Source organism: Macaca fascicularis, chromosome 3 (genome assembly GCF_037993035.2).
Source record: "Macaca fascicularis isolate 582-1 chromosome 3, T2T-MFA8v1.1".
NCBI lineage: Eukaryota > Metazoa > Chordata > Mammalia > Primates > Cercopithecidae > Macaca > Macaca fascicularis.
Window position 1 is genome coordinate 36,232,557 of NC_088377.1, and position 25,953 is coordinate 36,258,509.

Sequence of the window (25,953 nt, forward strand, 5' to 3'; positions counted from 1 at the left end):
CCACTACACTCCAGCCTGGGCAACAGAACTAGAAACATTCTGTTAAAAAAAAAAACAAAAAAACCACCAACCGGGCGCGGTGGCTCATGCGTGTAATCCCAGCACTTTGGGAGGCAGAGGCAGGCGGATCACTTGAGGTCGGGAGTTTGAGACCAGCCTGGCCAACATGGTGAAACCCTGTTTCTACTAAGAATACAAAAATTAGCCTAGCATGGCGGCAGGCACCTGTAATCCCAGCTACTTGGGAGGCTGGGGCAGGAGAATTGCTTGAACCCGAGGTTGAGGTTGCAGTGAGCCCAGATCATGACATTGCATTCCAGCCTGGGTGACACAGCAAGACTCCATCTAAAAAACAAAAAGAAGTTGGGGGGCGGGGTGGGGTTCTGTGTGCAGTGGCTGACGCACTTCGGGAGGTTGAGGACAGAGGATCGCTTGAGCCCAGAAATTTGAGACCAGCCTGGGCAACACAGTGAGACCCCATCTCTACAAAAAATTAGTAGGGCATGGTACACACCCATAGTCACAGCTACTTGGGAGGCTGAAGCAGGAGGATCACTTGCGCTCAGGAGTTGGAGGCTGCAGTGAGCTATGATGGCGCCACTGCACTCCAGCCTGGACGACACAACAAGACTCCATCTCTTAAAAAGAAATCAGGGTTAAAGAGCGTATAGCGCTGTTTATTCTCCCTGCAAAAACAGTTTCTGGTTTTCCGGCTGGGGCTGGCAGGTCTTGCAACTTGCTGATCTGCAGATAAATGGGTTTTGTGTGTCTAGCTCAACTTTCTAGAGGAAGCCTTGTCTGAGGGCTGCTGATTCGTATGTCCTTAGCTTCACCTGCCTTGCTGCATTATTTGTGCATCTCACTTCTGTGGTTTCTGGTTCGTTTCTAGCCTATCCCCATAACCGCCCCTTTGCTTTGATCTGTTCTGTGAGGCTTCCCCTCCCCAGCCCACTCTCCATCCACCCTGGCAGGTCTCACAGTCTCCGGACAGAGACCTAAGCATAGCCCAGAACCAAGCGTGCCACCGGTGACGGCTCTCAGGCGTGTGCCTGATGAGTGCAGGGCTGCCCAGCTGCCGTTCTGGTCAGAGCCTCTGCTTTGCAGGGCAGCTTTGTCACGGTTCTGCCAGCCCCATGCCCCCCATCGTCTCCTCCCTGCCTGGTCCGTCCTAGGCGTTGAAATCGGCTGTTGCTTCTCCGCCTCTCCCTGTTTCTAGCTGGTGGGGTGTGGCACAAACGCCTGTCCTGACTGCTTCATTTGGATCTCGGGACCCTCATGTGTGTCCTGGGGATGTCTGGGTGCTGCTGGGGCTGCCTACCCCCACCCCCCCAAACATATGCTTGCTGGGCGCACAGGGACCTGCCAGGAAAGCTCGTAATTGGGATGAGGAGCTGCCATGATGGGGGTTCCTGGGTGTTGGGGGGTCCCTAGGTGATGGGGGCTCCTTGTGATCACGCTGGGGAGAGGAGCATTTGGTTTCCACCCGGAGGAGCCCTTCTAGCTCAGCAGGGAGGGGAGAAGGTCTCTCTTCCCTCCAAGGGCTCCAGACAGAGCTGGCTGGTGAGAGGGAACGGAAGAATGGCCTTGGGGGCCCCTGCCCTTCCGTGGGGGCCCATGGACACATGTCCCTGCCCCTGCCGAGCGGGAGGTACTTCCCAATACCCAGTTCTGGATGAGGGAAGCTTCTGGAAGAGATGTGGCCGTCCCCTGGGTGGCCCATGGACCCAATCTGCCAGAGAAGATGAAGTGGTTGAAAGTGTCCTTCCAACCTGGCGGGGTGGCAGTGCTGTGTCCTGGAGGGGCTGGGGCTCCCTCTGATGCCCTCGTCCTCTGTGGAGCTTCTCCCCAGGCCTGGGCGGGAGCAACCCATCCCCTGCCTAGGACATCAGGCCATGTGTGCTCCGCAGTGAGGGGACACCTGTTCCTGTCACCCACAGGGTGCTGTGGGCCCAGAAGCGCCCATGCCAGAGGGCATCCAGAACCAGGCAAATCTGGGCTTTGCGGGCCCTTGGACCAGTGTCTGTCTGCGGGGAGCCCCCAGTAGCCGCTCAGATCAGCCCGAGGGAAGATTCTGGATGAGACCGTGGCTGTCCCTGGGGTGGCCCATGGACACCAGCAGGGGCTCTCAGGAGTGGCCAGGCCCTGCCCGCCCACCATGCTGCAGTGTAGACACGCACAGGAGTTCAGCTTCGGGCCCCGGGCCCTGAAGGATGCCCTGGTCTCCACTGATGCGGCCCTGCAGCAGCTGTACGTCACCGCCTTCTCCCCTGCCGAGCGGCTCTTCCTGGCCGAGGCCTACAACCCGCAGAGGACACTCTTCTGCACCCTGCTCATCCGCACGGCCTTCGACTGGCTCCTGAGCCGCCCCGAGGCCCCTGAGGACTTCCAGACCTTCCACGCCTCCCTGCAGCACCGGAAGCCCCGGCTGGCTCGGAAGCACATCTACCTACAGCCGATAGGTATGGGGCACCGCCGCCAACGGCACGCTCCTGGGGGACCAGCTTATATGTAGTACAAGGGGGGATGTCTGTGCATAGCCCCCAGGCAGGACTGAAACGAGGGAAGAGAGTCCTGGGTGTTTGGGATGCCAGGGTGGAGGCAGGGAGGTCCTGGCTGGGCCAAGGCTTCCTTCCTCCCACCCCATCCTGACACTACGCTCAGACAGCCCAGGCTCTGGGGCTGATCCTCATCCAGATGTGCGTGGTCCTGGCTATGCCTGTTGAAACTAGAGCCATCCCAGGCACTGTGCTGCGGGCTGTATAAAGATCCCGCCGGGCCTGGTGGTGCACACCTGTAATCCCAGCTACTTGGGAGGCTGAGGCAGGAGAATCGCTCGAACCTGGGAGACAGAGGTTGTGGTGAGCTGAGATCATGCCACTACACTCCAGTCTGGGTGACGGAGTGAGACTCTCAAAAAAAAAAGACCATTTCTTCTTTGGGGTGCCGAAATGAGGATCAGCCCATTTCATAGGCAAGGAAATGGAAGCAGGGAGAGGTCCCTTGACCTGTCTGAGTTGCAGAGCTGGTCACTGGTAGGGACGAGACTGGAATGCAGGTCTATTTGACCCTGGCGTGGGGGTGCTCATCCTGATGCTGTAGTGGGAGGGGGTGGGCTGAGCAGGGTGGGGATCTTCAGGGCCCAGAGTGGTCACTGCCCTCAGAACTCTGTGTCTGGCAGAGTCTGGGGGACCCAGGGTGAATGGGGGGCCGAGACACCAGGCATCCGCCCTCAGAAGGGAACGGCCCAGGCAGGTGCGGGGAGCGCAAGGAGCAGGGCCAGCCTCTGTGCCTCTCACATGCCAAGAGCAGCCTGGCAGAGATGGCACACGGGACAGGGGCTCTCGGGCTTGGAGAGGAGGAAAGGGCCGGTGTCCGCTTCTCACGCCAGCGCACCATGCCTTTCGGCATCTCGACAGCAAGCCAGAGCAGGGCTGGACCTTGGCTGGACTCACCCTACGCAGGCTTGTCGCCAGCCCTGGTGGTCCATGCATCCACCACCCCATAGGAGCCAATCCAACAGCTTGGGAACCACCCGCTTCCCTCCACCTCCCTGCTAATGGCTCAGAGCCTCACGTCCCAAGCTCTGACGCAGATACATGGGCATGTTGTCGAGACACAGGGGCTGGGTCAGGAGGCGGGGGCTGGGCCAGGCTCTGCATTTCCCTCCTTTTCTGGGTGAGGCTGATGCTACTGGCCTGGGGTCCTGGCAGCCGATTTCTCATTGGTCTCCTGGCCTCCAACCTTGGTCCTTGTCCATCTGTCTTCCTGACCTGTGATCTGGTGTGTGCATCCCTCCAGGGGCTGCCCTGGGAGCCCCCTGCTGCCTCCCCAGCCTTGACCTGCACCCTTGTGTCCTGCTGTCTGCCCCAGCCAGGCTGGCATTTTGCAGCCAGGCAGCCCGGCTCTGTGTGCTGCCTGCTCAGCTGCAGTGCCTGATGCTAACCCCTGAAGTCCCTGTCCCTGGTGAGGCCCTGCCTGCTCCCACCCTGAGCTCACATGCAATTGTCACTGCTGTCCTTTCATCTGTGCACGAATCTTTCCTCTATGTCCCTCGGTGTTTGCCCTTTTGAAAAAGTCATGCTTTCCATCTTCTTTCTAAGCCCGATGCTCTGCTTGCTGTCAGGGTAGGTCCACATTGGCCTTGTTCACCCAGCTGGCCGGTGTCCACAGGCGATTCCCGGGGAGAGGGTCCCAGGCGGGCAGGGGTGCCGCAGGGCTGATGGCGCTGCTCTCCCACCAGATCTGAGCGAGGAGCCAGTGGGAAGCTCCCTGCTGCGCCAGCTGTGCAGCTGCACCGAGGCCTTCTTCCTGGGCCTGCGTGTCAAGTGCCTACCCTCGGTGGCGGCCGCGTCCATCCGCTGCTCCTCGCGCCCCAGCCGGGACTCTGACAGGCTCCAGCTCCACACAGGTGAGTGAGGACGGCAGCCACGGCTCATGCCAAGGCAGCCCCTTTCCAGAAGGAAGAGGTGGGAGGAAGGAGCCCAGGAGAGGAAAGGAATCTTTTCTTCCTTTTTGGTGGGAAATGTCCATTTCCTAGGTGTGTGGGAAGCAGCACTGAAACAGGGAGTTCCTTCTTCCACCCAGGAGTGTCCGGGGACCTGGCCATACAGCCAGTGCCCACGGGAAAACGCCAGAGCACGCAGAGCAGGAGAAGCGAGCCCTTCTTTTTTTTTTTTTTTTTTTTTTTTTTGAGATGGAGTCTTGCTCTATCGCCCAGGCTGGAGTGCAGTGGTGCGAATCTTGGCTCACTGCAACCTCCTGAGTTCAAGCGATTCTCCTGCCTTAGCCTTTTGAGTAGCTGGGACTGTAGGCGCATGCCACCACATCCGGCTAATTTCTGTATTTTTAATAGAGACGGGATCTTACCGTGTTGGCCAGACTGGTCTTGAACTCCTGACCTCAAGTGATCCGCCCACCTCAGCCTCCAAGTGCTGGGATGACAGCCGTGAGCCACCATCGCTGGCTTGAAGTGAGCACTTCTAAGGCCACTTGGCATGACTCCAACCTTCCATCTTTGCATAGTACTTGACATGTGCCTAGAAGACCCCTAACCCTCAAGCCCTAGCCCCTTCCCTGCGGGTTGCTGGTGATTGGAGAGAGTGAGGCTGGGTTGAGAAGCAGAGGTGAAGTGAGGGCTCTTTGGTGGATAGGAAACCTAGGTTCAAGTTTAGGGAGGGCCTCTAAAGGGGCCGGAATGAGTGGATGGACAGCTTTCATCAGTTCTGGGATACTCTCAGCCATTGCTTCTTTTGTCGATTATCACCTCTGCCCCATTCTCTTCTCTTATGACTCCAGTTGAATGTATATTAATCCATCTTACTCTCTTCTCTATATCTTTTTTGATCATTCATGCTTTAATCTGAATTTATTCTCATCCTTCGGCTTACTAACTCTCTCTGGAGTCACATCGAAGGTTTTGTTTGTTTGTTTGTTTGTTTGTTTTGAGGCAGAGTCTCACTCTGTTGCCCAGGCTGGAGTGCAGTGGCATGATCTTGGCTCACTGCAAGCTCCGCCTCCCGGGTTCATGCCACTCTCCTGCCTCAGCCTCCCGAGTAGCTGGGACTACAGGCACCTGCCACCACGCCTGGCTAATTTTTTTATATTTTCAGTAGAGATGGGGTTTCACTGTTAGCCAGGATGGTCTCGATCTCCTGACCTCGTGATCCGCCTGCCTTGGCCTCCCAAAGTGCTGGGATTACAGGTGTGAGCCACCACACCTGGTCTCATCTAAGGTACTCTTAAACCCATATATTGAGGCTGGACATGGTGGCTCACACCTGCAATCCCAGTACTTTGGGAGGCTGAGGTGGGAGGATAGCTTGATGGCAGGTGTTCAAGACCAGCCTGGGCAACTAAGCCAGACCCTGTCTGTGCAAAAAATATAAAAATAGCCGGCAGTGGTGGCATATACCTATAGTCCCAGCTACTTGGGAGGCTGAGAGTTTGAAACTGCAGTGAGCTACTGTACTGTCCTCTATCCTGGAGACAGAGCAAGACCCCATCATCTAAAAAAAAATCAACAAACCCCCCGTATATTGTGTTCCTAATTTCAGTTGTCATGTTTGTGAGTTCTGTAGTTTCTAGTGGATTCTTTTTCAAATTAGCAGTGTCCTGTTTTTATGGGTCTCAGCTGCCTCTGACGTTTCTTTAAGTTCAGCATTGATGTCCATGAACATAGTTGCTTTTGACAGTCTGTCCGATGATTGCACTAATCTGGAGTGCCCGTGTGCCTGTATTTGTTATTTCTGCTAATTTTGTCTCAGTTATCCTGCCTCATTGTGCCTTATTTTCGATTGTTAGTTAGGCATCTTATTGGAAAAATTAGTTTAACTTTGAGAATTTTTGGCCCAGGCTGATGTTTTTCACCACAGAGGATTTTCTTTTCCTTCTGCCAGGGCACCAAAGGGCTGACTGTGGGACAAAGACATGAAGCTTGTCTGGGTCATTCTGATGGTCCCCAGGGCTCTGCATCCCTCCCAGGGTAGAAGGCATGTCATTAGGGGTCATTCTGTCCATTCCCCCACCCCAGAAACAGTCCAGCTTCATCTGTTTGAGCTCGAATCCTCCCCGTTTTTCTCATTGGTTGTTGAGGTGTAATTTAGATAGTAAAATTCATCCTTTTTAGTGTACAGTTCGGAAGTCTTGACAGATGTGTACATCACGTAGCCATCACCGTCGTCATATAAAGGGCAGCTGTCTACCCCGTACCGCTGCCGAGGCTTCCTCCGTAACCCACTCCTCCCCATCTTGGGTGTTTGAAGCAGCTGTTGTCATTCTCTCTGCCTGTCTGACCATCTTTTGGCAGGAGGGTTGTCTAAATTCCCTAGTGTACCATTACAGGGAGCAGACTGTTGAGATTTGGGGGTTGACAGGGATCCCCTGGCTGGGCTGGGGTGCCATCGCCTGAGTGGTACGTTTCTTTTCTGTGTCCCAGCCTGCTTTCTGGGTGCAGCCGACACTCCATGGGCTTCCCCCACCCCTGAGGTCCTAGAGTGAGGTCTGGGGGCAGTGTGGCCTACCTTGGCCCTGGCCCTAAAACAGAGCTGGGGACCCTGGGCCTCTCAGGCTTGGCCTCTGCAACCTCAGCTCTCTCCACCTCCCTCACGCTGTATGCAGTGCACCTCACCTGTTACGGCCTCCGTCCTGTCTGTGACAGGACTGTGGCAGCTCAGAGATAGCCGTGAGTCCCACAAGGGTCACTGCAGGGCTTTTTACCTGCTCCGCTTAGTGAACGAACTGCTGTTTCCCCCAGCCCCGCACTTCAGAAGGTGCACAGGGGAGCCCCTTGGGGAAAAAAACTGGGGGGAAAGGATATGCACCCAGGAAGGTTCAAAAGCAGGTGGAACTCAGAGGGTATGCCGGGTTGCATTTGTATGGTCAACTCAGCCTGGTTTTTAATTTTTCTTTGTTGTTTTTTAGAGATGGGGTCTTGCTTTGTCGCCCAGGCTCAAACGCAGTGGTGCAATCATAGCTCCCTGCAGCCTTGAACTCCTGGGTTTACGCGATCCTCCCACCTCAGCCTTGAACTCCTGGGCTTACACGATCCTCCCGCCTCAGCCTCCCGAGTAGCTGGGACCACAGGCACGTGCCACCACACCTGGCTATTTGTATTGTTGTAGAGATGGGGTCCTGCCATCTTGCCCAGAGAGTAGCATGCTTTGGATCACTGTATTGGGTTCCTGGGACTGCCGTAACAAAGTACCACAAACTGGGGTGGCTTAGGGACATTTCTTGTCTCACATTGCTGGAGACCGCGGTTCTGAAACCAAAGTTTTGGCAGAGCCATGCGGCCTCAGAAGGCTCTGTGGAGGGTCCTCCCTGGCTGCCTCCAGATTCTGGAGGCTGCTGGCAATGCTCGGCCCTCCGTGGCTTGCAGCTGTACAACTCCAATCTCGGCCTTTGACTTCATGTGAGTTTTACACCATGTGCCTCTGAGTCTCTTCTAAGACTCCAGTCATTGGGTCTCTTTAATGACCTCATCTTAACTAGATTATATCCGCACAGATCCTGTTTCCAAACAATGATAGGTCCTGGGGGTTAGGACTTCCACCCATCTTTTGGGGGGACATAACTTGGTTAACAACAATCATCACTGTCATCATCACCTTGTTGGCATTGTCAATCAATCATCATCACCTTGTTAGCAAAAGTTCCTTGGCCTCTCCTCCAAGACCCGTCACTCATTTCCCAAGGTCATACCCTAGACCCGCATTGTCCAAGATAGTAGCCACTGGCCCCCTGTGGCTCTGAACACAAAAAATGTAGCTGGTCTGAAATGAGATGTGCAGTAAATGGAAAATACATATCGGAATTGAAAAGTTAATACGAAAGGCCATGTAAAAAATTCATAATTTAAACCGAAAACTCATAATTTAAACCTTTTTGGGTGGGGCGCAGTGGCTCATGCCTGTCATCCCAGCTGCTCAGGAGTCTGAGGCAGGAAGATCGCTTGAGCCCAGGAGGTCAAGACTGCAGTGTGAGTTGTGATTGTGTCACTGCGCTCCAGCCTGGGTGACAGAGTGGGATGTTGTCTCAGAAACACAGGGCCGGGTGCGGTGGCTCACACCTGTAATCCCAGCACTTTGGGAAGTGAGGCAGATGGATCACGAAGTCAGGAATTTGAGACCAGCCTGACCAACATGACAAACCCCATCTCTACTAAAAATACAAAAATTAGCAGGGTGTGGTGGCGCGCACCTGTAATCCCCCCTACTCAGGAGGCTGAGGCAGGAGAATCACTTGAACTCAGGAGGCGGAGGTTGCAGTGAGCTAAGATTGCGCCATTGCACTGCAGCCTGGGCAACAGAGTGAGACTCCGTCTCAAAACACACACACACACACCTCCTTGGCAATCTGTTCCTTTTAATGGTAGAACTCCTTGGAAAACACTTTTCTCCCCCGCATGCCTCTATGCCCCAAACCCTCCTCTCTGCAGTAACTCTGAGACCCTCTCCAGGTTTCCTGGGCCCGCAGTGGCTGCTCTGCCTCCATCCTTCCCTCCTTGGGCTCCTGGTTTCCCGGCTTTGACGTCATCGCGCCCAGGTTCAGCCGCTGGGCCTCTCCTGTATCTGTCCACACTCACGCTCCTGGGAACCATGCTAACAAGTTATACAACTTGCTAGCTTGGATGACCCACTGTGGTCTTACAGCTCTGCAGGTCAGGAGCCTCTCTGGGCTAAAGTCAAGGGTCGGCTGGGCTGGTTCCTTCCGGAGGTTCCGGGGAGAATCCATTTCTAGCCCTTTCCAGCTTTTAGAGGCACTCGCATCCTTGGCTCACAGCCCTTCCTCCGAGCCAGCCCTGCAGCACCCTCAGGCCCTGTGCTCTCACTCAGACCCCCTGCTGCCTCTAACGAAGGGGTTTTTTTTTTTTTCAATTTTAAGATGGAGTCTCGCTCTGTTGCCCAGGCTGGAGCACAGTGGTGCGATCTCAGCTCATTGCCACCTCTACCTCCTGGGTTCAAGTGATTCTCCTGTCTCAGTCTCCTGAGTTGTTGCGATTACAGGCATGCACCACCATGCCCAGCTCATTTTATATTTTTAGTAGGGATGGGGTTTTGTCACGTTGGCCAGGCTGGTCTCAAACTCCTGACCTCAGGTGATCCACCCACCTTGGCCTCCGGAAGCGCTGGGGTCACAGGTGTGAGCCAATACGCCCGGCCTTAGCGAGGGTTCTTGTGATGGCATCAGGCTCACCTGGCTGATGCAGAATACTGCCTCCCCCATTCATGATCTTTAATCATCTGCAGTCCCTTTTGCTGTGGGGACTCCCGGGTCCCAGGGCTGGGATGTGGACATCTCTGGGGCTGTCGCTCAGCTGCTGGGGCAGCTTCTCCTTCCTGGGGCTGCAAGCGCCAGTCTTGTCGGCTGGGCTGTCTCTCCAGCGCCCCCACTGGGCTGTCCATGGCCTCTCAGACTTACCCTGTCCTGATCTCCAATGGCCCTGGCCCTCACTCCCCATCATGCAGTACTGTGTGCCTTCAGGTCAGACCAAACGCAGGTGGCCCACACCTGACTTGGGAAGGGGCCCAGGCAGAGGAAGAGGATGACAGGGTGTGCCAGCCTGAGCTCGGTAGATAGGGGTCCCTGGCTGCCTCCTGACCCCATCCCCTGGCCCTCTCCCCGCAGACGGCATCCTGTCCTTCTTGAAGAACAACAAGCCAGGGGACGCGCTGTGTGTGCTGGGCCTCACGCTGTCCGACCTGTACCCCCACGAGGCCTGGAGCTTCACCTTCAGCAAGTTCCTTCCAGGGCACGGTGAGCCGGGGCCCTGGCAGCTCTGCCTGGGGGCAGCCTAGCATGGGGCCGTGGCCCCCGGGGCTGCAGGGCACCCTCGTGGTGGAAGTGAACACCCACACATGGGAATAGGCGGTCCCTTCCAGCTCCTCCTGAGGGGTGGCGTAGGGGCTGTTCCTCAGCCGTGGCCTCTGCCCCAGGGCCCATCTTCATGTGGGCAGGACAGGGCCTCCCAGGACCTAAGTATTGTTAGGCCATGGCCGGCTTACACGAGAGCATGAGGTGGGTTTGATGGTGGGCCCCCTAGAGCCAAGGCTGACCCCTGAGCGTGCCCTTCTCACCATCTCTCTCCAGAAGTGGGCGTCTGCAGCTTCGCCCGGTTCTCGCGGGAATTCCCAAAGTCGGGGCCCAGCGCCCCTGATCCAGCCTTGGTGGAGACAGCAGCAGATGGCCCTGAGGCCCCCCTGCAGGACAGAGGCTGGGCCCTGTGCTTCAGTGCCCTGGGGATGGTTCAGTGCTGCAAGGTGGGTGGGGGCTCTGGGACTGGGAAGAGGGGACGGGAGGGTGCTGGAAGAGGGGACGGGAGCGTGCTGGCTGAGCCTGCGCTGCCTCAGTCCGTTACACCGCCCCATCCTCACTGTGAAGCGGGTGGACCCCTAACTTCACGGAATGAGGAAACCAAGGCCACACAGCTATGAAGAAGCAGGGTAGGGATTAGAGCCCCAAGCCCCGATCCTGTGTGGCCTCCCCAGGGCGGTGCATCCTGACTCACCTTTCCCCTGGGGCCCTGAATGCAGCCCTGCCAGAGATGCGGACTGACGCCTATGCCGCCTGGGGCAGGGGGAGGGCGCCCGGACCACTTCCAGGCCATCCAGCCTCACCCAGGTCCTCATTTTGGCCCTGCTGGGGCTGCCTGGGGATCTGCCGGATACGGGGGCAAGGCGGTGAGGCAAGGTGCTTGGTGGCCTTCCCCCCAGGTCACGTGCCACGAGCTCTGCCACCTTCTGGGTCTGGGGAACTGCCGCTGGCTCCGCTGCCTCATGCAGGGTGCGCTCAGCCTGGATGAGGCCCTGCGGCGGCCCCTGGACCTCTGTCCCATCTGTCTGCGAAAGCTGCAGCACATCCTGGGCTTCAGGCTCATCGAGAGGTACCAGGTGAGTTGCCGAGTTGCGCTGCCCGAGTTGCGCTGCCCAGCTGCTGGGACCTGTGCTCTGGAGGCCCCGCGAGCGCCACCTGGAGACCACGCAGGGCACGAGGACTGCGCACACGCTTTGTCAAACTGCCGGGTTCCAGGCAGTGCAGAGCCCCGGGACCTGCATTGGGGTTGAGCTCCATCCGGATCTCACCGGCGGTGGTAGGTCGAGTCCTGCCAGTGCCCGCATGTGGCGGCTGCGGCCAGGAGGTTGCAGCGGCATGGGGCCTTCCTGGTGCAGCCGGCGGGTGGCATGGTCTTCCCAGGGTAACTTGCTCTTTTCTTTCCCGTCACCAACACTTGGGTCACTGCTGCTCAGAGGAGGCACAGGCTCCTCGGGAGGAGGTGGGAGCTGACAGAACAAGGCTGTGTTGGAGGCGGCCTCCATTCCTAACTCCCTCTGCTGTCACCCGGGGTGGGGCTGCTGAGCAAATGGCTTGTCTGTATTCATGAGGGAAGATTTGTTTGCAGGCTCGGAAGTTGTACTCTGAGTTCTGAGTGCAAAGGCAGGTGGTGGTAATTTTTCTTTAAACCCACCTTTGGATGAAAACCAGTTATCAGGTGCGCACTGTGCACAAGCACAAGAGCAGTCAATGAAACTGCGCTGGGAAGCCCCTGCATCCTCCTCCTTTTGGTGCTGGTTCCAGGCCGTGGAGGCAGGTGGGAGTGTCCGGTACTGGATCCAGGCCGTGGGAGGCAGGTGGGAGTGTCCGGTGCTGGGTCCAGGCCGTGGAAGCAGGTGGGAGTGTAGTTCCCAGACTCAGCTTGTCAGAACCCCCTGCAGGGCCCGGCCGCGCCCGCCTTCCTTCTGGGGCAGAGTGAGGAGCGGTACGCGCAGGGCTCCTGGGTGACACTGCTGAACTAGAGGCTGGGGCATTTCCAGCTCACAGTGCTGGAATCTCTCTGTAGGGATCTTCTTCGAAGACTCTGGCAGTAAAGGGAAGGTGAAGGGGGCACAGAGGAAGCAGCCTTCCCAAGTGGAAGGCTGAGAGGAGCCTATGACTTGGGGGGAGCCCAGGCGCAGCCACGGCTGAGGGTAGGAGCATCTCCTGAGGGTGCAGGTGGCATGATGGCTGGTTGGCACCTGATGACGCCTTGTAAAGGTTGCTGCTGCCAGCTGTGCCCTATCGAGGGGCAGCTCTTAGTACCCTGGAGAGGCTGTGTAACAGGCAGAAGGGCAGCTTGGTCTGCAGAAAGGGTTGAGAGCTCTCATTTGATGCCTTCACTTGGGGTCTTGTGCAACCATCTGACATGAACTTTTATAACGTGTGTGCCCCTCCCTACACGTGCTGACCTGGCATAGCCTGGATTGGAGCTGGAGGGTGTAGCTCCTCCTTCTGCCCAGAGCTCTCTCTTCCACGAGCACCATCGCCCGTGGCTGTGGAGGGAAAAGCGCCAAGGCAAAGGCACTCCAGGGTAGCCTGGCCCTCCTTGCTGTTGTAGGGAGGGGAGCGGTGCGGATGTGAGGTCACCTGCTGTCCCAGGGCTCTGGCTGGTGCTGGAGAGCCAACCAAGGGCCTGGCCAGAAAAGGTCACTGCTGTCCATTGAAAGCAATCAGTGGAATGTTCTCAAAGAAAACCGGACTTGTGGTCTCTGCCACTTCCTGTGGTGTAAACAGTCCCACTATGGCTGATGTCAGGTCCCAATGGGATATCAGTGAGTGCTGAGTTGGGAAGAGGTGTGCAGTGGGGGCTTGTTAAACTGCATGTCCCCTGTACAGATGCAGGAGAGGAGAATAACCTTGAGAGCAGAGGTAAGAGTGAGATGTAGAAAACATTTAGGAAGTGAGTTTCAAGTATTCCTTTTGCTTTTTTTTCTATTTTTTCCCCTTGTCATCTCACTATGTTGCCCAGGCTGGTCTTGAACTCCTGGGTTCAAGTGATCCTCCTGCCTCTGCCTCCCTGTGCTGGGATTACAAACGTGAGTCACCATGCCCGGACCTTTGCTTTAAAATTTAAAATTTTATTTAATTATGTATACTTTCTGGGCGCGCGTTGTGGCTCACGCCTGTAATCCCAGCACTTTGGGAGGCTGAGGTGGGTGGGTCACCTGAGGTCAGGAGTTTGAGACTAGCCTGGCCAACTATAAAAAATAGCCGGGTGTGGTGGTGGGAACCTGTAATCTCCATTACTCAGGAGGCTGAGGCAGGAGAATTGCTTGAACCTGGGAGGTGGAGGTTGCAGTAAGCCGAGGTCACAGCACTACACTCCAGCCTGGGTGACAGAGTGAGACACTATCTCAAAAAAAACAAACTGTAAGTGCTCTATTCTTTAACTGTGGATAACAAGTAGCTTATGAAGTTCCTGAATGGTGGGCTCTTGGGGGTGGGTACCTCCGACTCCGGCACAGCCTGGACGTGAGTCCTCAAAGGCTGCTGGTCAGAAGAGCCCTCACGCCACCAGCCTGACTCCTGCCCCTGGGTAACTGAGGACGGTGGGGTCCCCTTAGGTAAGGAGCTGGGTCTCCTGGCAGTTCCCTGGCTAGACGAGGGCTGGCAGGGAGCAAACTCAGCCTGTGTTTCTCCCTCTTAGAGACTCTACACCTGGACTCAGGCGGTGGCGGGGACATGGCCCAGCCAGGAGGCGGGGGAGCCGTCGGTGTGGGAGGACACCCCGCCCGCCAGCGCTGACTCGGGCATGTGCTGCGAGAGTGACTCGGAGCCCGGCACCAGCGTGTCCGAGCCCCTCACCCCTGAAGCCTGCAGTCACGCCTTCTCCTCGGGGCCAGAGGTGGAGCCAGAGGAAGGGCTGAGCTCCCTGGTGGCCTCAGAGGCTCCGCCGGCAGTTGGGGGCCCTGAGGAGGCTATCAAGGAGCATGAACGGTGGCTGGCCATGTGCATCCAGGCCCTGCAGCGGGAAGTGGCGGAGGAGGAGCTGGCACAGGTGGACAGAGCCGTGGATGCCCTCGACCGCTGGGAGATGTTCACGGGCCAGCTCCCGGCCATCAGGCAGGACCCACCCAGCAGCAATGACAGTGTGGGGCTGCGCAAGGTCCTGGGGGACAAGTTCTTCTCCCTGAGGAGGAAGCTGAGTGCCCGAAAACTCTCCAGAGCAGAGTCGGCCCCCTGCCCCTGGGATGGGGAAGAGAGTTAGCACAGCAGGGGCTGCCCTGCGTCTCCTTCCCTAGGATGCTGGCTGGCCAGCGCTGTCCAGTAGCTGAGGCCACTACTGACCTGCCAGGGATTAAGAGGAAGGGCCTGGCTGGGTGGTAGCTCAGGCCTGTCATCCCATCCCTTTGGGAGGCCAAGGCGGGGGGATCGCCTGAGGCCAGGAGTTTGAGACCAGATTGGGTAACATGGTGAGGCTCTGCCTCTACAAAAGAAAAATTTAAAAATGAGCTGGATGCAGTGGTTCATGCCTGTGGTCCCAGATATTCAGGAGGCTGAGGTGGGAGGATTGCTTGAGCCTAGGAGGTCGAGGCTGCAGCAAGATGTGATCATGCCACTGTACTGCAGTCTGGGCACCACAGCAAGACTGTCTCAGGAATAAAAAGGAAAGGTTATTTGGAAAAGCCACGGACCACTTGTCTTCAGGCGCCTCCTTCAACTCCTGTGTCCCAGCCAGCTGCTCCCAGGGGCCTGCACACATGGAGAGGTCTCTCTGCTCCTGGACACTTCTCATGGAGTACAACCCGGACTGTGCTGGGGTTGGGACAGAGCCCCCTCGCCCACAGAGGCAGAAGGAAGCAGCGTGCGTCCTGTCTCCTTCCAGGCTGCAGGCCTGCCCTTTAGTTATTTATAGCCAGAGCTGGAGAGGCCAGCTCAGATGAGGAGTGACCCTGGGGGCACACGGGTTCCACGCTGCAACCCAGCTTCCAAGGCTAAGTCTCCTCCACAAAGGGGAAGCGACGGGGTTTTGCCTCTATTTCAAGCGTCAACCCCATGCATACACAAAGTGCCCAGTTCTGTGGCGCTAGTAGCATTCTGATCCTGACGGGCTTCACCGGGGCTCTCCATGCAAGTTCTGGGGTTTGCCATCTCTTCTGACAGAGGCTGCAGGAGTTGAGGGTGTCTGACATGCACTGAGGGCAGAGGCCCCCTTATTCCTGAGGCAGCTGCTGCTCACTGTGGGGAAAATAAACTGCGGTGATGTTTTTGGGACAGTTTCTTGGCAAAGGCGGCTGCACTGTCAGTACCACCAAGTAGGTGGAGGTGGTGATCAGATGATCTTTTTTTTTTTTTTTGGTCTAGTTCGATCAGTTGCTGAGAGAGGGGTGTTATTGCTATGGCTGGGCATTTTATCTGTCTCCCTTCAATTTTGCCGAATTTTGCTTCCTGCATTTTGAAGCTCCTTTATGTCCATGCACATTTGATTGTTGTGTCTTCCTGATGAATTGACCCTTTTATTGTCAAACGTCCCCCTCAGCCTGCAGTGGAGAGTCCCAGGGACAGAGACTTCCGGTTCTGACAGCGGAATCCCTTCGGAGCGACGAGGGCGGGGTCACCGCTCACGCTCTCTCATCTGGAAAGAGGCAAGAACAGGGCAGCTTGGACCTTTTGTGGGTGGGTGGCTCATATGGTTATGGAGGGCTTCTAAGAAAAACAATCCAAAATATAAAACTAAAACTGGAAGGGCTATGCAGGGGAGGGGACTGAGGCTTCCTTGTGAATCTGACATTGGTGGAGGCCGACTGCAGGTCCCAGAAAATGCAAAACGACTAGTACGTGTTGACTTCAGAGAAGCAAAGATGCAGCTCAAAAGTGGCATTAGGATCTTCATCCGTCCTGTTCTCTTTTGCATAGCTTCAAAGAGGCATGACACTGACCTGGGAGGGAAGATGAAGAGCCAGGCCTTTCAGAAAGTGGCCAATGGAAGGTGCCGGCCGAGCGCACTGCAGTAACAGAAGGTGAAAGCTGGAGCCTGGTGGCTGTTGCTGCAAACAAACCACCCAAGACTTAGTGGCTTAAATCACAACAGTCTAGCTCATGAATCTGTAACTTGGGCAGAGCTTGGTGGAGACGGTTTGCCTCTGTGGTTCAACTGGAGGGTTTGTTCACGTGGCTGCCAAGAGGAAGCTGGCTGGGAATGTCAGGCCTTGGTTCCTGCCCACGTGAGGCTCTCCATGGAGGAGAGGCATCTTCTTAGGAAGGCAGCTGCCATATTGTGAGGAAGCCGGACAAGCAGGGCAGACAGCCAGAGCCAGACAGCAGGCTCCTGGTCCCAGTCTCAGAAAATGCAAAGGGACAAGTAGGTGTTGACTTCAGAGAAGCAAAGATGCAGCTCAGAAGTAGCATTAGGACCTTCATCCATACCCCTCTCTTTTGCATAGCTTCTAAGGGGCATGACAGTGACCTGGGAGGTAACTGTGACAGAACGAAGAGGGGAGACGAAGAGCCAGGCCTTTCAGAAAGTGACCTGGGCTTCCTCACAATATGGCGGTTGCCCTCCTAAGGTGGACATTCTGAGGGACGGATGGAAGCTCTGTGGTGTTTCATAACTCGGCCTCACGTCACAGAGTGTCACCTTTCCTGCACTCTACTGAGGCAGTGACAAGGAACCCACCCCAGGTTCACGGGGAGAGGCTGTGGCAGGGAATGTGAGGCAACAGAATATCGCTGTGGCCATTCATGAACAGTCAGCCCCACTCGGCATTCGCTGTGGGGATTTGGCTGGTGCACCTGCTAGACGACCTGACCTGTTTTCCGATTTCATCTTCCGCAAAAGGTTAACGGCTGGAGTGATGAGATTAAACAGAGGTGATAAAAATAGAACAGCCTGGCTCAGGCTGAGGGTGGGAGTGCGTTGGGGTTATGGCCAAAGCCTCCGCACTGTCTCTCTGTACCCATGTCCTTTGACCCTCAACTGTGATGCATGTCCCAAAAAAGCATTTTGAAGGCAGGAGCAAACCACTAAAAAAACCCCTTTTATCCACAGCCTTTGCAGATGTGAGTGACATTTTTTAAGACAGCTGTTGGGAGGACGGTTTTGAAATGCAACTTTGAGGAAGAGAAATTGGTTTCCCTCCTCTCCCCTGTGCTAGCCCCAGGTTCTGTCTGTGCTGCGGTGAAGGGTAACTTGGGACAGTCAGCAGGAAGGATGCTAAGGCAGCAGAGAGATAATGAGGGCTGCCTTCTCGAGGAAGGTCACAGCTCACGAATCTTTCTAAACTCCTTAAGCACTGCAAAAGTTGAACTGAGATTAAATTTAGAGATGATGGTTTCCAAGAAACACAGGGCCATGGTTCTTTCAGTTTTAAAAAAATGTACAGAGTCCACTTAATTGCTTTCTCGTCTCCTTATCTGTCAGAAGCCCCTGAATTCACAAGGATGGGTCTTCCAGCTTGACGATGACCTCTCTTCTGAGAGCCTCACCCATCTTGGCAGGTCAAGTCAGCGGGGCCTCATGGAGCTAAAAATATTTTCAGGTCACAACAGACGTTATCTGTATTGCTGTGTGTGTGCGATGAGGCTGGGGAAGCTGACACTTGCCTTCTGAAGTAGCTAGAATACACACTCTCACGTCACAGCCATGCTTTGATGAAGGGGTGAGGAGCAGTGTCCCCTCTTGGAGGCAAATCTCTCTTCAGGCAGCCCAGCAGTCCTTTCCGAAATCTCATGTTCTGTCTCTTCCTCCCCAAAGCCCAAACTCATTGTCAGACGGAAGAGAGGGGAGAAGCAGCATCCCGACTCCAGTCCATGGTGTGAACCCTGAGGGCACAGGACAGTGAGTGGAGCTCTGCCCCCACCCCCATTTCCAGAGCATGGGTGAGGGGGGAGGGATGCCGACCTGTTCATATTGTCCCATGGGACATCTGCTTCAGACCTTTCCCTGATGAAATCTCCAAAAGCCTTAAACATAAAATGGCTTAGTCAAGCACGAGTGATAAAGCTGGGTGTCCAAATTTAGATCCTACCAAGTTCAAAGGGGAGGCTAGAACATTCCAGGGACACACCCACACATAGAGGGTCTCCATATGGTGCCAAGGGAGCTGTTCTGCAGACCCAATGGGCAGGGTCAGCTAGGTCTTGGAAGGGAGGGACCGGCTGCCCTGCCCAAGTCCACCTGGACAGGCAAACCTTCCCTGGTGGCTCAACTCCACCTCTGAAGGGGTCTCTCCTACATAATGGAATTTTTCTCATCATCATCCTCGAGTCTCGAAATGACCTGTAAGGCAGATGGCTGCATCCCCACTGCATGGCTGCGGCCACCAAGATGGGACTGGGAAGGGCTGGAGCCTCAGAAGCAGAAGAGTTGATGTTCAGACGCGGTCTATTCTTGCTTGAACCCTCAGTTCTCCTGCTGTTGTGCGGCTTTCTTAGGAAAGCAACCTTGGAGGTCTGAGCAGGAAGAGTTAAGAAGGTGCACGGACTTGGGAGGCCTGCACCCTGATTCCTGAGCAGCCCCCACACCAGCACCCATGCCCCTCGGTTCTGATTACCAGGAGGCTTTCTGGCCCTGGCAGCTCCTTCCCACTCTGGGGAGCGGCCTGGGTGGGTGGCCGGCACTCTTAGGTGAGGTGCCAATGAAAACACCCCCGGGGTTGCTGGGGCTTCACTGATTTGTTTATTAAAGGAGGGTGAGGCCCGGACAGGAATATTTTTATCCCTGTGAAGACAGACAGAATCAGGGCTTCGCGATGGGGCTCTCAGACCTGACCTGGGCCTGCCTGTGTGTGCTGGGAGCAAATGAGGGCCCGTCCTCTAGGCCGGCTTTGCAGCTCCAGAAAGGGCGACAGACTCGCGGGGACCTGGCTGCCGTCCTGGGAGAGGCCCCAGGGAGCGGTTCTCTGGAGCTCACCCCGCACGCAGGCTGCACCAGAGCTGAAATCTAGCCGTGATCCCTGTGGGGACAACGGCACACAGAGGTGCCCAGTTTCAAGGAAACCCAAGGAAACAGCAAATCGATGGCTCTTGGAACACCAGGCCGTCGAAGATAAACACCGCAGGGTAATCTAGGAAACGCTTCCTGCTTGACTGTGAAGAGCCGCGGCCTGCGAACGCTGTTCAAAACAGATGCAAATCACCGGTGGAGAAGGCCGCCCGAGCCTTCCCTTTTCTGACATCGTACAGTGGCACCTTGATGAATGAGAACCCGGAAGAACGGAGGTTTATTTTTGAACTCGGCTTCTTGGGTAGGGAGGCAAATGAAAACAGGCTGATGGCGGGGGTTTATTTTAAAAAGCAATTTCCAAGAAGCATCCTGAGGTCACCGCGCGTTGTCTGTCTCCCCGCTGCAGTGTTCCCGCGACGATGATGAGGCAATCCAAATTTTCACTGGAGCCGAGCAAACATGGCGGCCCCCACCTTCCCCGGCTGCGCAGAAACGGCCCTCACGGAGCGTCCACCGCAGCCAGGCCCGACTAACCTCCTGCCCTCTCTCGGAGGCGCCGGAGCTCTGGTGAGATTAACCAGAGACGACACCCGCCAGATTCCACCACGGAGGCTCCCCAGGCTTTGAACGCACTTCCGTTACATGGAAACCGAGCCAGTCCCGGAGTAACCTGGCTCCAACGTGGTGCTCCTCTGCTGCCGAGGGCTCTGGCTCTGCTGACTATGGGCCCAGTGTGCATCTTCTCTCTCAGGCAGGGTGCTCTGCCCGCCACAGTGTGCCTGGTTTTCTGGATCCAGTATGACTGAAACGTCATTTCTCAGCAAAGGCCAACACGTGTGTGTCCCCGGCTAGTCTAAGACCATCTTCGGTTCAAGGGCCCTCACCAAGCTTTGTGAGTCTATTTCACGGGCCTCCTTTGGTGGTCTGTGACCGGTGGGAATGAATGGGGACGCGTTTTTCAGCCCTGACTCTTGCACGCTGGTGGCACCTGCGGGTGCCCACTCGCCTGGCACGTGGACAAAGGTGATGAGCGCGGCTGATGGCTCCTGGGGGCAGCGTGGGAACCAGTCTGAAGCCGACGTCCCGCCCCCTGCGGTCAGACTTTCAGCAGCCGAAGGCAGTGAATTTTTCACCGTTTCTTCCAACGCTTTCTCACGTAGGAGCGCCACTGCCCCTTCTAACAGGATGGGGCTTGTGCAGCCGGGCTTGGTCTTGTGGTCAGAGAGAAGCGGGCAGGCCAGGGCCGAGCTGCGTCCGGTGCTCAGCGACTTCTTCTCCCTGTGCTCTGCCCACCTTGGGGAGGCCCCTGGGAACAGGCGAGTCACAGAAACCACAGGAAATGGACCAGGTTGGAAGAGGCGGAGAACACGCTTTTCTCAGGGTCGCTTAACACAGGCAGATGTACAGGAGAGCAGGAAGGAAAGAGGGAGGGAAGCTGCAAGAACAGGCGATTTTTTTTTTTTTATCTGAAGTGAGATCAAACTTCCACCACATTTGACCTGTGCCCCTCTGGGTGGGTGGTGGCCATCCTCTTGGGCGCCCCCTTGTGAGGGCTCCAGACCTTTACCGAATGGGCAGGGTGGGGGCAGCAGCTGTGTCGGCTGCCAACCCAACTCCAGGCGGCCTCCTGGGGCTTGCAGGGAGCCCCTGCCGGAAGGCGGGTGTCTCCTCTTCATTCCTGCCATCCTCTAGCCGCCTTCCCGCCTGCATCACATGGAGGCAGTTACGCGTGGGGCTCTTGATGGTACAACCTGATGTCTGTCACGGACCCCCGAGCAGGAGCAATGCCTAAAGAGGGCAAAGGAGAGCGCGCCCAGCAGAGCTCCCTCCTCTGCCCCAACAGAGCCCAGGGCATCCCTTGGCCCGAGGTACAAGTCCCACAATAGCCTCTCCCGATGGGAACGACTTAGCCCTAATTACGTGAGCTTTAATCACCGCTCGATCATATGACACGGTTATTTTTAAGAGTCCAGTCCACATGGAAACACACCTGGAGCATTTTATACTGCAATGATTGATGGACGACTTTGATGTACAAAATAAATAGTGTTACTCAGGTTTTCTATAATGCTTACATTTTACATTTTCATTCTCAAAATTAATAAATGCTATCAACTCCCTAATTTTTTTTTTGAGATGGAGTTTTGCTCTTGTTGCTCAGCTGGACTGCAATGGTGCCATCTTGGCTCGCTGCAACCTCCACGTTCCGGTTTCAAGCGATTCTCCTGCCTCAGCCTCCCGAGTAGCTGGGATTACAGGAGCCAGCCACACGACGCCCGGCTAATTTTTGTATTTTTAGTAGAGACAGGGTTTTACCATCTTGGCCAGGCTGGTCTTGAACTCCTGATCCACCCACCTCGGCCTCCCAAAGTGCTGGGATTACAGGTGTCAGCCACCACGCCCCGCTTCAACTCCAAATTTTAAAAAGGGCTTAAAGGAAGAGGATGAAATTCTAGAAGTCTAAATGAAAACAGGGAATGTGTCTATTGAATTAGATAAACAATTCCTTGCATTTGAGAATGCAAGGAGCCCACGGGAACCTACGGACAGGACTGCCACGCACTGCTGCAGAGCTTTCCGTGCAGGGTGTGGCTCCCCTCTGAGACTCGGCTCCTCTGCTGACTTGGACGGGTTCATTTACCCACGTGGACGCCCATCCACAAACACTTAGTCACTGCTGGAGACTTTTAACACCTGTCAAACAGAGTCACTTCACAAACGTTCACTCCCGGTTTCCATGTCTCCCCACGTCAGAGTGGATGCTTTTCATGCGCTGTGACAAAAAGGAAAGGCTAGTGTGTGTTCTTGGGGCTGGAGGGGATCATTTCTTTTTTTGAATTTTTATTTATTGAGACAGAGTCTCTGTCACCCAGGCTGGAGCCCAGCGGTGCGATCTTGGTTCACTGCAACCTCTGCCTTCTGGGTTCAAACGATTCTACTGCCTCAGCCTCCTAAGTAGCTGGGATTACAGGTGCCTGCCACCATGCCTGTGTAATTTTTGTATTTTTAGTAGAGACGTGGTTTTACACTACTGGCCAGGCTGGTCTTGAACTCCTGACCTCAAGTGAAACACCCGCCTCAGCCTCCCAAAGTGCTGGGATTATAGGTGTGACCCACCACGCCTGGCCTTGAAAAAAAAAAAAAAATTAAGTATTTATTTTAGATACAGGGGTCTTGCAATGTTGCTCAGGCTTATCTCAAATGCCTGGGCTCAAGCGACTCTCCTGCCTCAGCCTCCTGAGTAGCTGGGACTACAGGTGTGTGTCTCTACACTCAGCTAATTAAAAACTTTTTTTTGGTAGAGACAGGGTTTCGCCATGTTGCCCAGGCTGGTTTCGAACTCCTGGGCTCAGGCAGTCCTGCTGCCTCTGTCTCACGAAGTGCCTGGATTACAGGTGTGAGTCACCACACCCGGCCCATTATTTGTTTATATGAATGTCACTTACAGCACGTTTCCTGTGTGACCCTGCGGGCTGCCATTGCTGGCTGCCTGCGCGCGTCCCTTACACCCACAGTTCTGTCTGGTGGTGGCGACCAGCAGCTGCAAAACGACCGACTCTATTGAAGAAACACTGGGTGGTACGGGAGGTTCCTGCCAATGTTGGGAGGAAGAGCAACCGGGGATGCCCGTGCCTGGGAGGGATGGAAAGGCCAGGGGAGGGTAGAGCTCAGGAGAGGAAGGACAGGTCTAAGGCCCGAGCTGGGCTCTGTGCTGAGCGCTCACCTCACTCTCCTTCCGCGCACCGCAGACAAGTGGAAGACGCCAGGAGGCCTCTGCTTCCGGAAAGGCGCCTGCCCCGCGGTGGAACGCACCCTGGAAGCCTGTGGATACGACAGAATCTGCTTGCAGAGTCTGCTGCCACATTCTTCTGTTTGAAAGCAGTGGGTGGGCCGGGCGCGGTGGCTCACGCCTGTAATCCCAGCACTTTGGGAGGCCGAGATGGGCGGATCACAAGGTCAGAAGATTGAGACCATCCTGGCTAACACGGTGAAACCCAGTCTCTACTAAAAATACAAAAAAGTAGCCGGGCATGGTGGTGGACGCCGGTAGTCCCAGCTGCTCAGGAGGCTGAGGCAGGAGATTCTCTTGAACCTGGAAGGCAGAGGTTGCAGTGAGCTGAGATCGCGCCACCGCACTCCAGCTTGGGAGATAGAGACTCCGTCTCAAAAAAAAAAAAAAAAAAAAAAGCGGCGGGGTGGGCGCCAGGCTCAGGGGCCCCCACTTCTCTGCACTGGTGGGGGAGGCAGGGACACAACACGCCAGGAAAACAGGTATAATTTAAGGCAAATTTTAATAGATTTATAAAAATCATATATACAAAACATGAATACTAACCACCATGGCTATAACATGCATTTTTACACTTTATTTTTTTTTTGAGACGGAGTCTCGCTCTGTCACCCAGGTTGGAGTGCAGTGGCCGGATCTCAGCTCACTGCAAGCTCCGCCTTCTGGGTTTACGCCATTCTCCTGCCTCAGCCTGCCGAGTAGCTGGGACTACAGGCTGCGCCACCTCGCCCGGCTAGTTTTTTGTATTTTTTAGTAGAGACAGGGTTTCACCGTTAGCCAGGATGGTCTCGATCTCCTGACCTCGTGATCCGCCCGTCTCGGCCTCTCAAAACTTTATCACATCTTAACCTAGCACACTGTATTCCTATACTGAGTCCGGTCACCGCACAACAGCCCAGCACATGTGGTGCTGGCGCTGCAGCAACTGTCACCGGGGGCTGCATACAGCACTCGGTTCCTTTCTGTGTTTAAGGCCCTGAAGGGCTCAGGCACTCAAGCCAGAAGGCCGTCCAACTGGTCCCTTGGGCAGTGTGTCCTCCTCCTGCGTGGGCCAGGGCCTGAGCACAGGAAACGGAGTTTAGGACACAGTGGCCACGAGTAGGTGCCGAGCTTATGACACCGAATTTCCTGGCGATGCTTGTGCCCATCGATGTGAGCTGCTTCAAATGGAGTTAAGAAAAAGGACACTTTGAATTTTTTTTTTTTTTTTTTTGGTGGAGACAGAGTCTCGCACCGTCACCCAGGCTGGAGTGCAGTGGCGCGATCTCAGCTCACTGCAAGCTCCGCCTCCCGGGTTCACGCCATTTTTCTGCCTCAGCCTCCCAAGCAGCTGGGACTACAGGCCCTGCCATCACGCCCGCCTAAGTTTTTGTATTTTTAGTAGAGACAGGGTTTCACCATGTTAGCCAGGATGGTCTCGATCTCCTGACCGTGTGATCTGCCTACCTCAGCCTCCCAAAGTGCCGGGATTACAGGTGTGACCCACCACGCTCGGCCAAGACATTTTGAATGTTTTAAACCAATTTGCCTGATAGGTCAAAAGGTAATTTTTTGAGATTCTGGAGACTGACAGGATCAATAGAGATTTTAAATTTTGCATAAATAGGCTTGTAAAAGAATCCAGACTAGGTACAGTGACTTATACCTGTAATCCAAGCACTTCAGGAAGGCTGAGATGGGAGGATCACTTGAGGCCAAGAGTTCAACACCAGCCTGGGCAACACAGTGAGACTCCATCTCTATAAAAAATTTAAAAATTAGCCAGGTGTGGGTGGGTGGTGGCACATGCCTGTGGTCCCAGCTACTTGGGAGGCTGAGGTGGGAGGATTGCTTGAGCCTAGGAGTTTTGAGGCTGCAATGAGCTATGATCACACCACTGCACTCCAGCCTGGGCAGAGCGAGACCCTATGAATTGAATTGAATAGAATAGAATAGAATAGAATAGAATAGAATAGAATAGAATAGAATAGAATAGAATAGAATAGAATAGGTTCACTGTGTAAAAAAAAAAAAGTAAATCTGAAATGCATTTGCATGGCAGTTGTACAACCTGTGAGTGGCATAGAAATTATACGTGACTTGAGTACATTTTATAAAAGAGGAAAAAAAAATGAACAGGTTGACTCCTAACAGGAAAGCACCACAGAGCGTACCCACAGTGCCTGCGGGCTGCTTGGGGGCCCTGCTGCAGACACGTGCTCAGCACCTGTCACCCACAGCTAAGTCACAAGAGCTGCTGGCACCTGCTTGCAGGGGAATGTGGCAACATGCACCCGGGTGCATCCAGACAGCCTGGGTGTGCGGAAGAGCCACGAAGAACCAACTTAATTCGTGTGATTTCCAGATGCAGGTCTGAACAGTTCTTGACACCCGAGTTTCAAAGTCTCCTACCTGACCAAGTGTCCTCGGCCTAGTTTTGTACTGACCTTTTTTGGGGAGGGCAGATGGGAAAGACATTGGTGGCGAAGATCTCTGGCATCACCCTGAGGCTGCGGGAGGTCCCTCGGGAGCCAGCTGTCAGATGGAGGAGGAGGAGGGGTGCAGCAGTCTCGAGGGGTTCACACTGCTTGGGGCGCTGATGGCCACAGTCCTGCATGCCCCCTCGGCACTCCCCAAGCTCTCGCGGACGATTCAGATCAGCTTTCCCCACAGCTTCAGGGCAGAGGCTGAAGTTGCAGACAGCCACGATGGAGTGATGGAGGCCTGCAGGTCAGATACCGCGGCTGTCCCCAGCAACCCTGTTCTCAGAGCCTCCCTCTGCGCCAGGAGCTAGTACCAGAGAGCCCCGGAGCTGGGTCTGGAGGACTTGTTTACATCCTTCTCACAGAGGGACACGCACTTCACTGCCCCTACATCTGTCTGTGTGGAAACTTTCCCTCATCTGGACTTCTGGCCAGATGTTTTTTGAGTCTCGCTCAGTTGCCCAGGCTGGAGTGCAGTGGCGCCATCTCAGCTCACCGCAAACTCC

General features: G+C 55.3%; 1 protein-coding gene and 1 long non-coding RNA gene across 8 annotated transcripts in view; both read left to right on the forward strand.

Moving 5' to 3' along the window:
• The window catches only part of AMZ1 (archaelysin family metallopeptidase 1), a 35,646-nt gene extending 18,053 nt beyond the window's left edge, over positions 1-17,593 (forward strand). For 2 of the 7 annotated variants that reach the window (XM_045389761.3, XM_065541573.2), the window contains 6 exons: positions 1,938-2,459; positions 4,241-4,408; positions 10,126-10,254; positions 10,588-10,757; positions 11,211-11,387; positions 13,958-17,298. In XM_045389761.3, the coding sequence (XP_045245696.2) occupies positions 2,156-2,459; positions 4,241-4,408; positions 10,126-10,254; positions 10,588-10,757; positions 11,211-11,387; positions 13,958-14,518 (1,509 nt within the window). In that variant the 5' untranslated portion in view covers positions 1,938-2,155 and the 3' untranslated portion in view covers positions 14,519-17,298. Of the gene's footprint in view, positions 1-1,937; positions 2,460-4,240; positions 4,409-4,852; positions 4,970-10,125; positions 10,255-10,587; positions 10,758-11,210; positions 12,086-12,125; positions 12,308-13,957 lie in introns of those variants that run through there. The other 5 variants (XM_045389763.3, XM_074034308.1, XR_012432167.1 and 2 more) reach the window with 4 other exon arrangements.
• Positions 17,594-18,083: 490 nt separating this feature from the next.
• On the forward strand, positions 18,084-21,315 carry LOC141409821 (uncharacterized). Its single transcript, XR_012432168.1, has 2 exons — positions 18,084-19,496; positions 19,602-21,315. It is a non-coding gene; the product is annotated as an uncharacterized lncRNA (long non-coding RNA).
• The last annotated feature ends 4,638 nt before the right edge of the window (positions 21,316-25,953 follow it).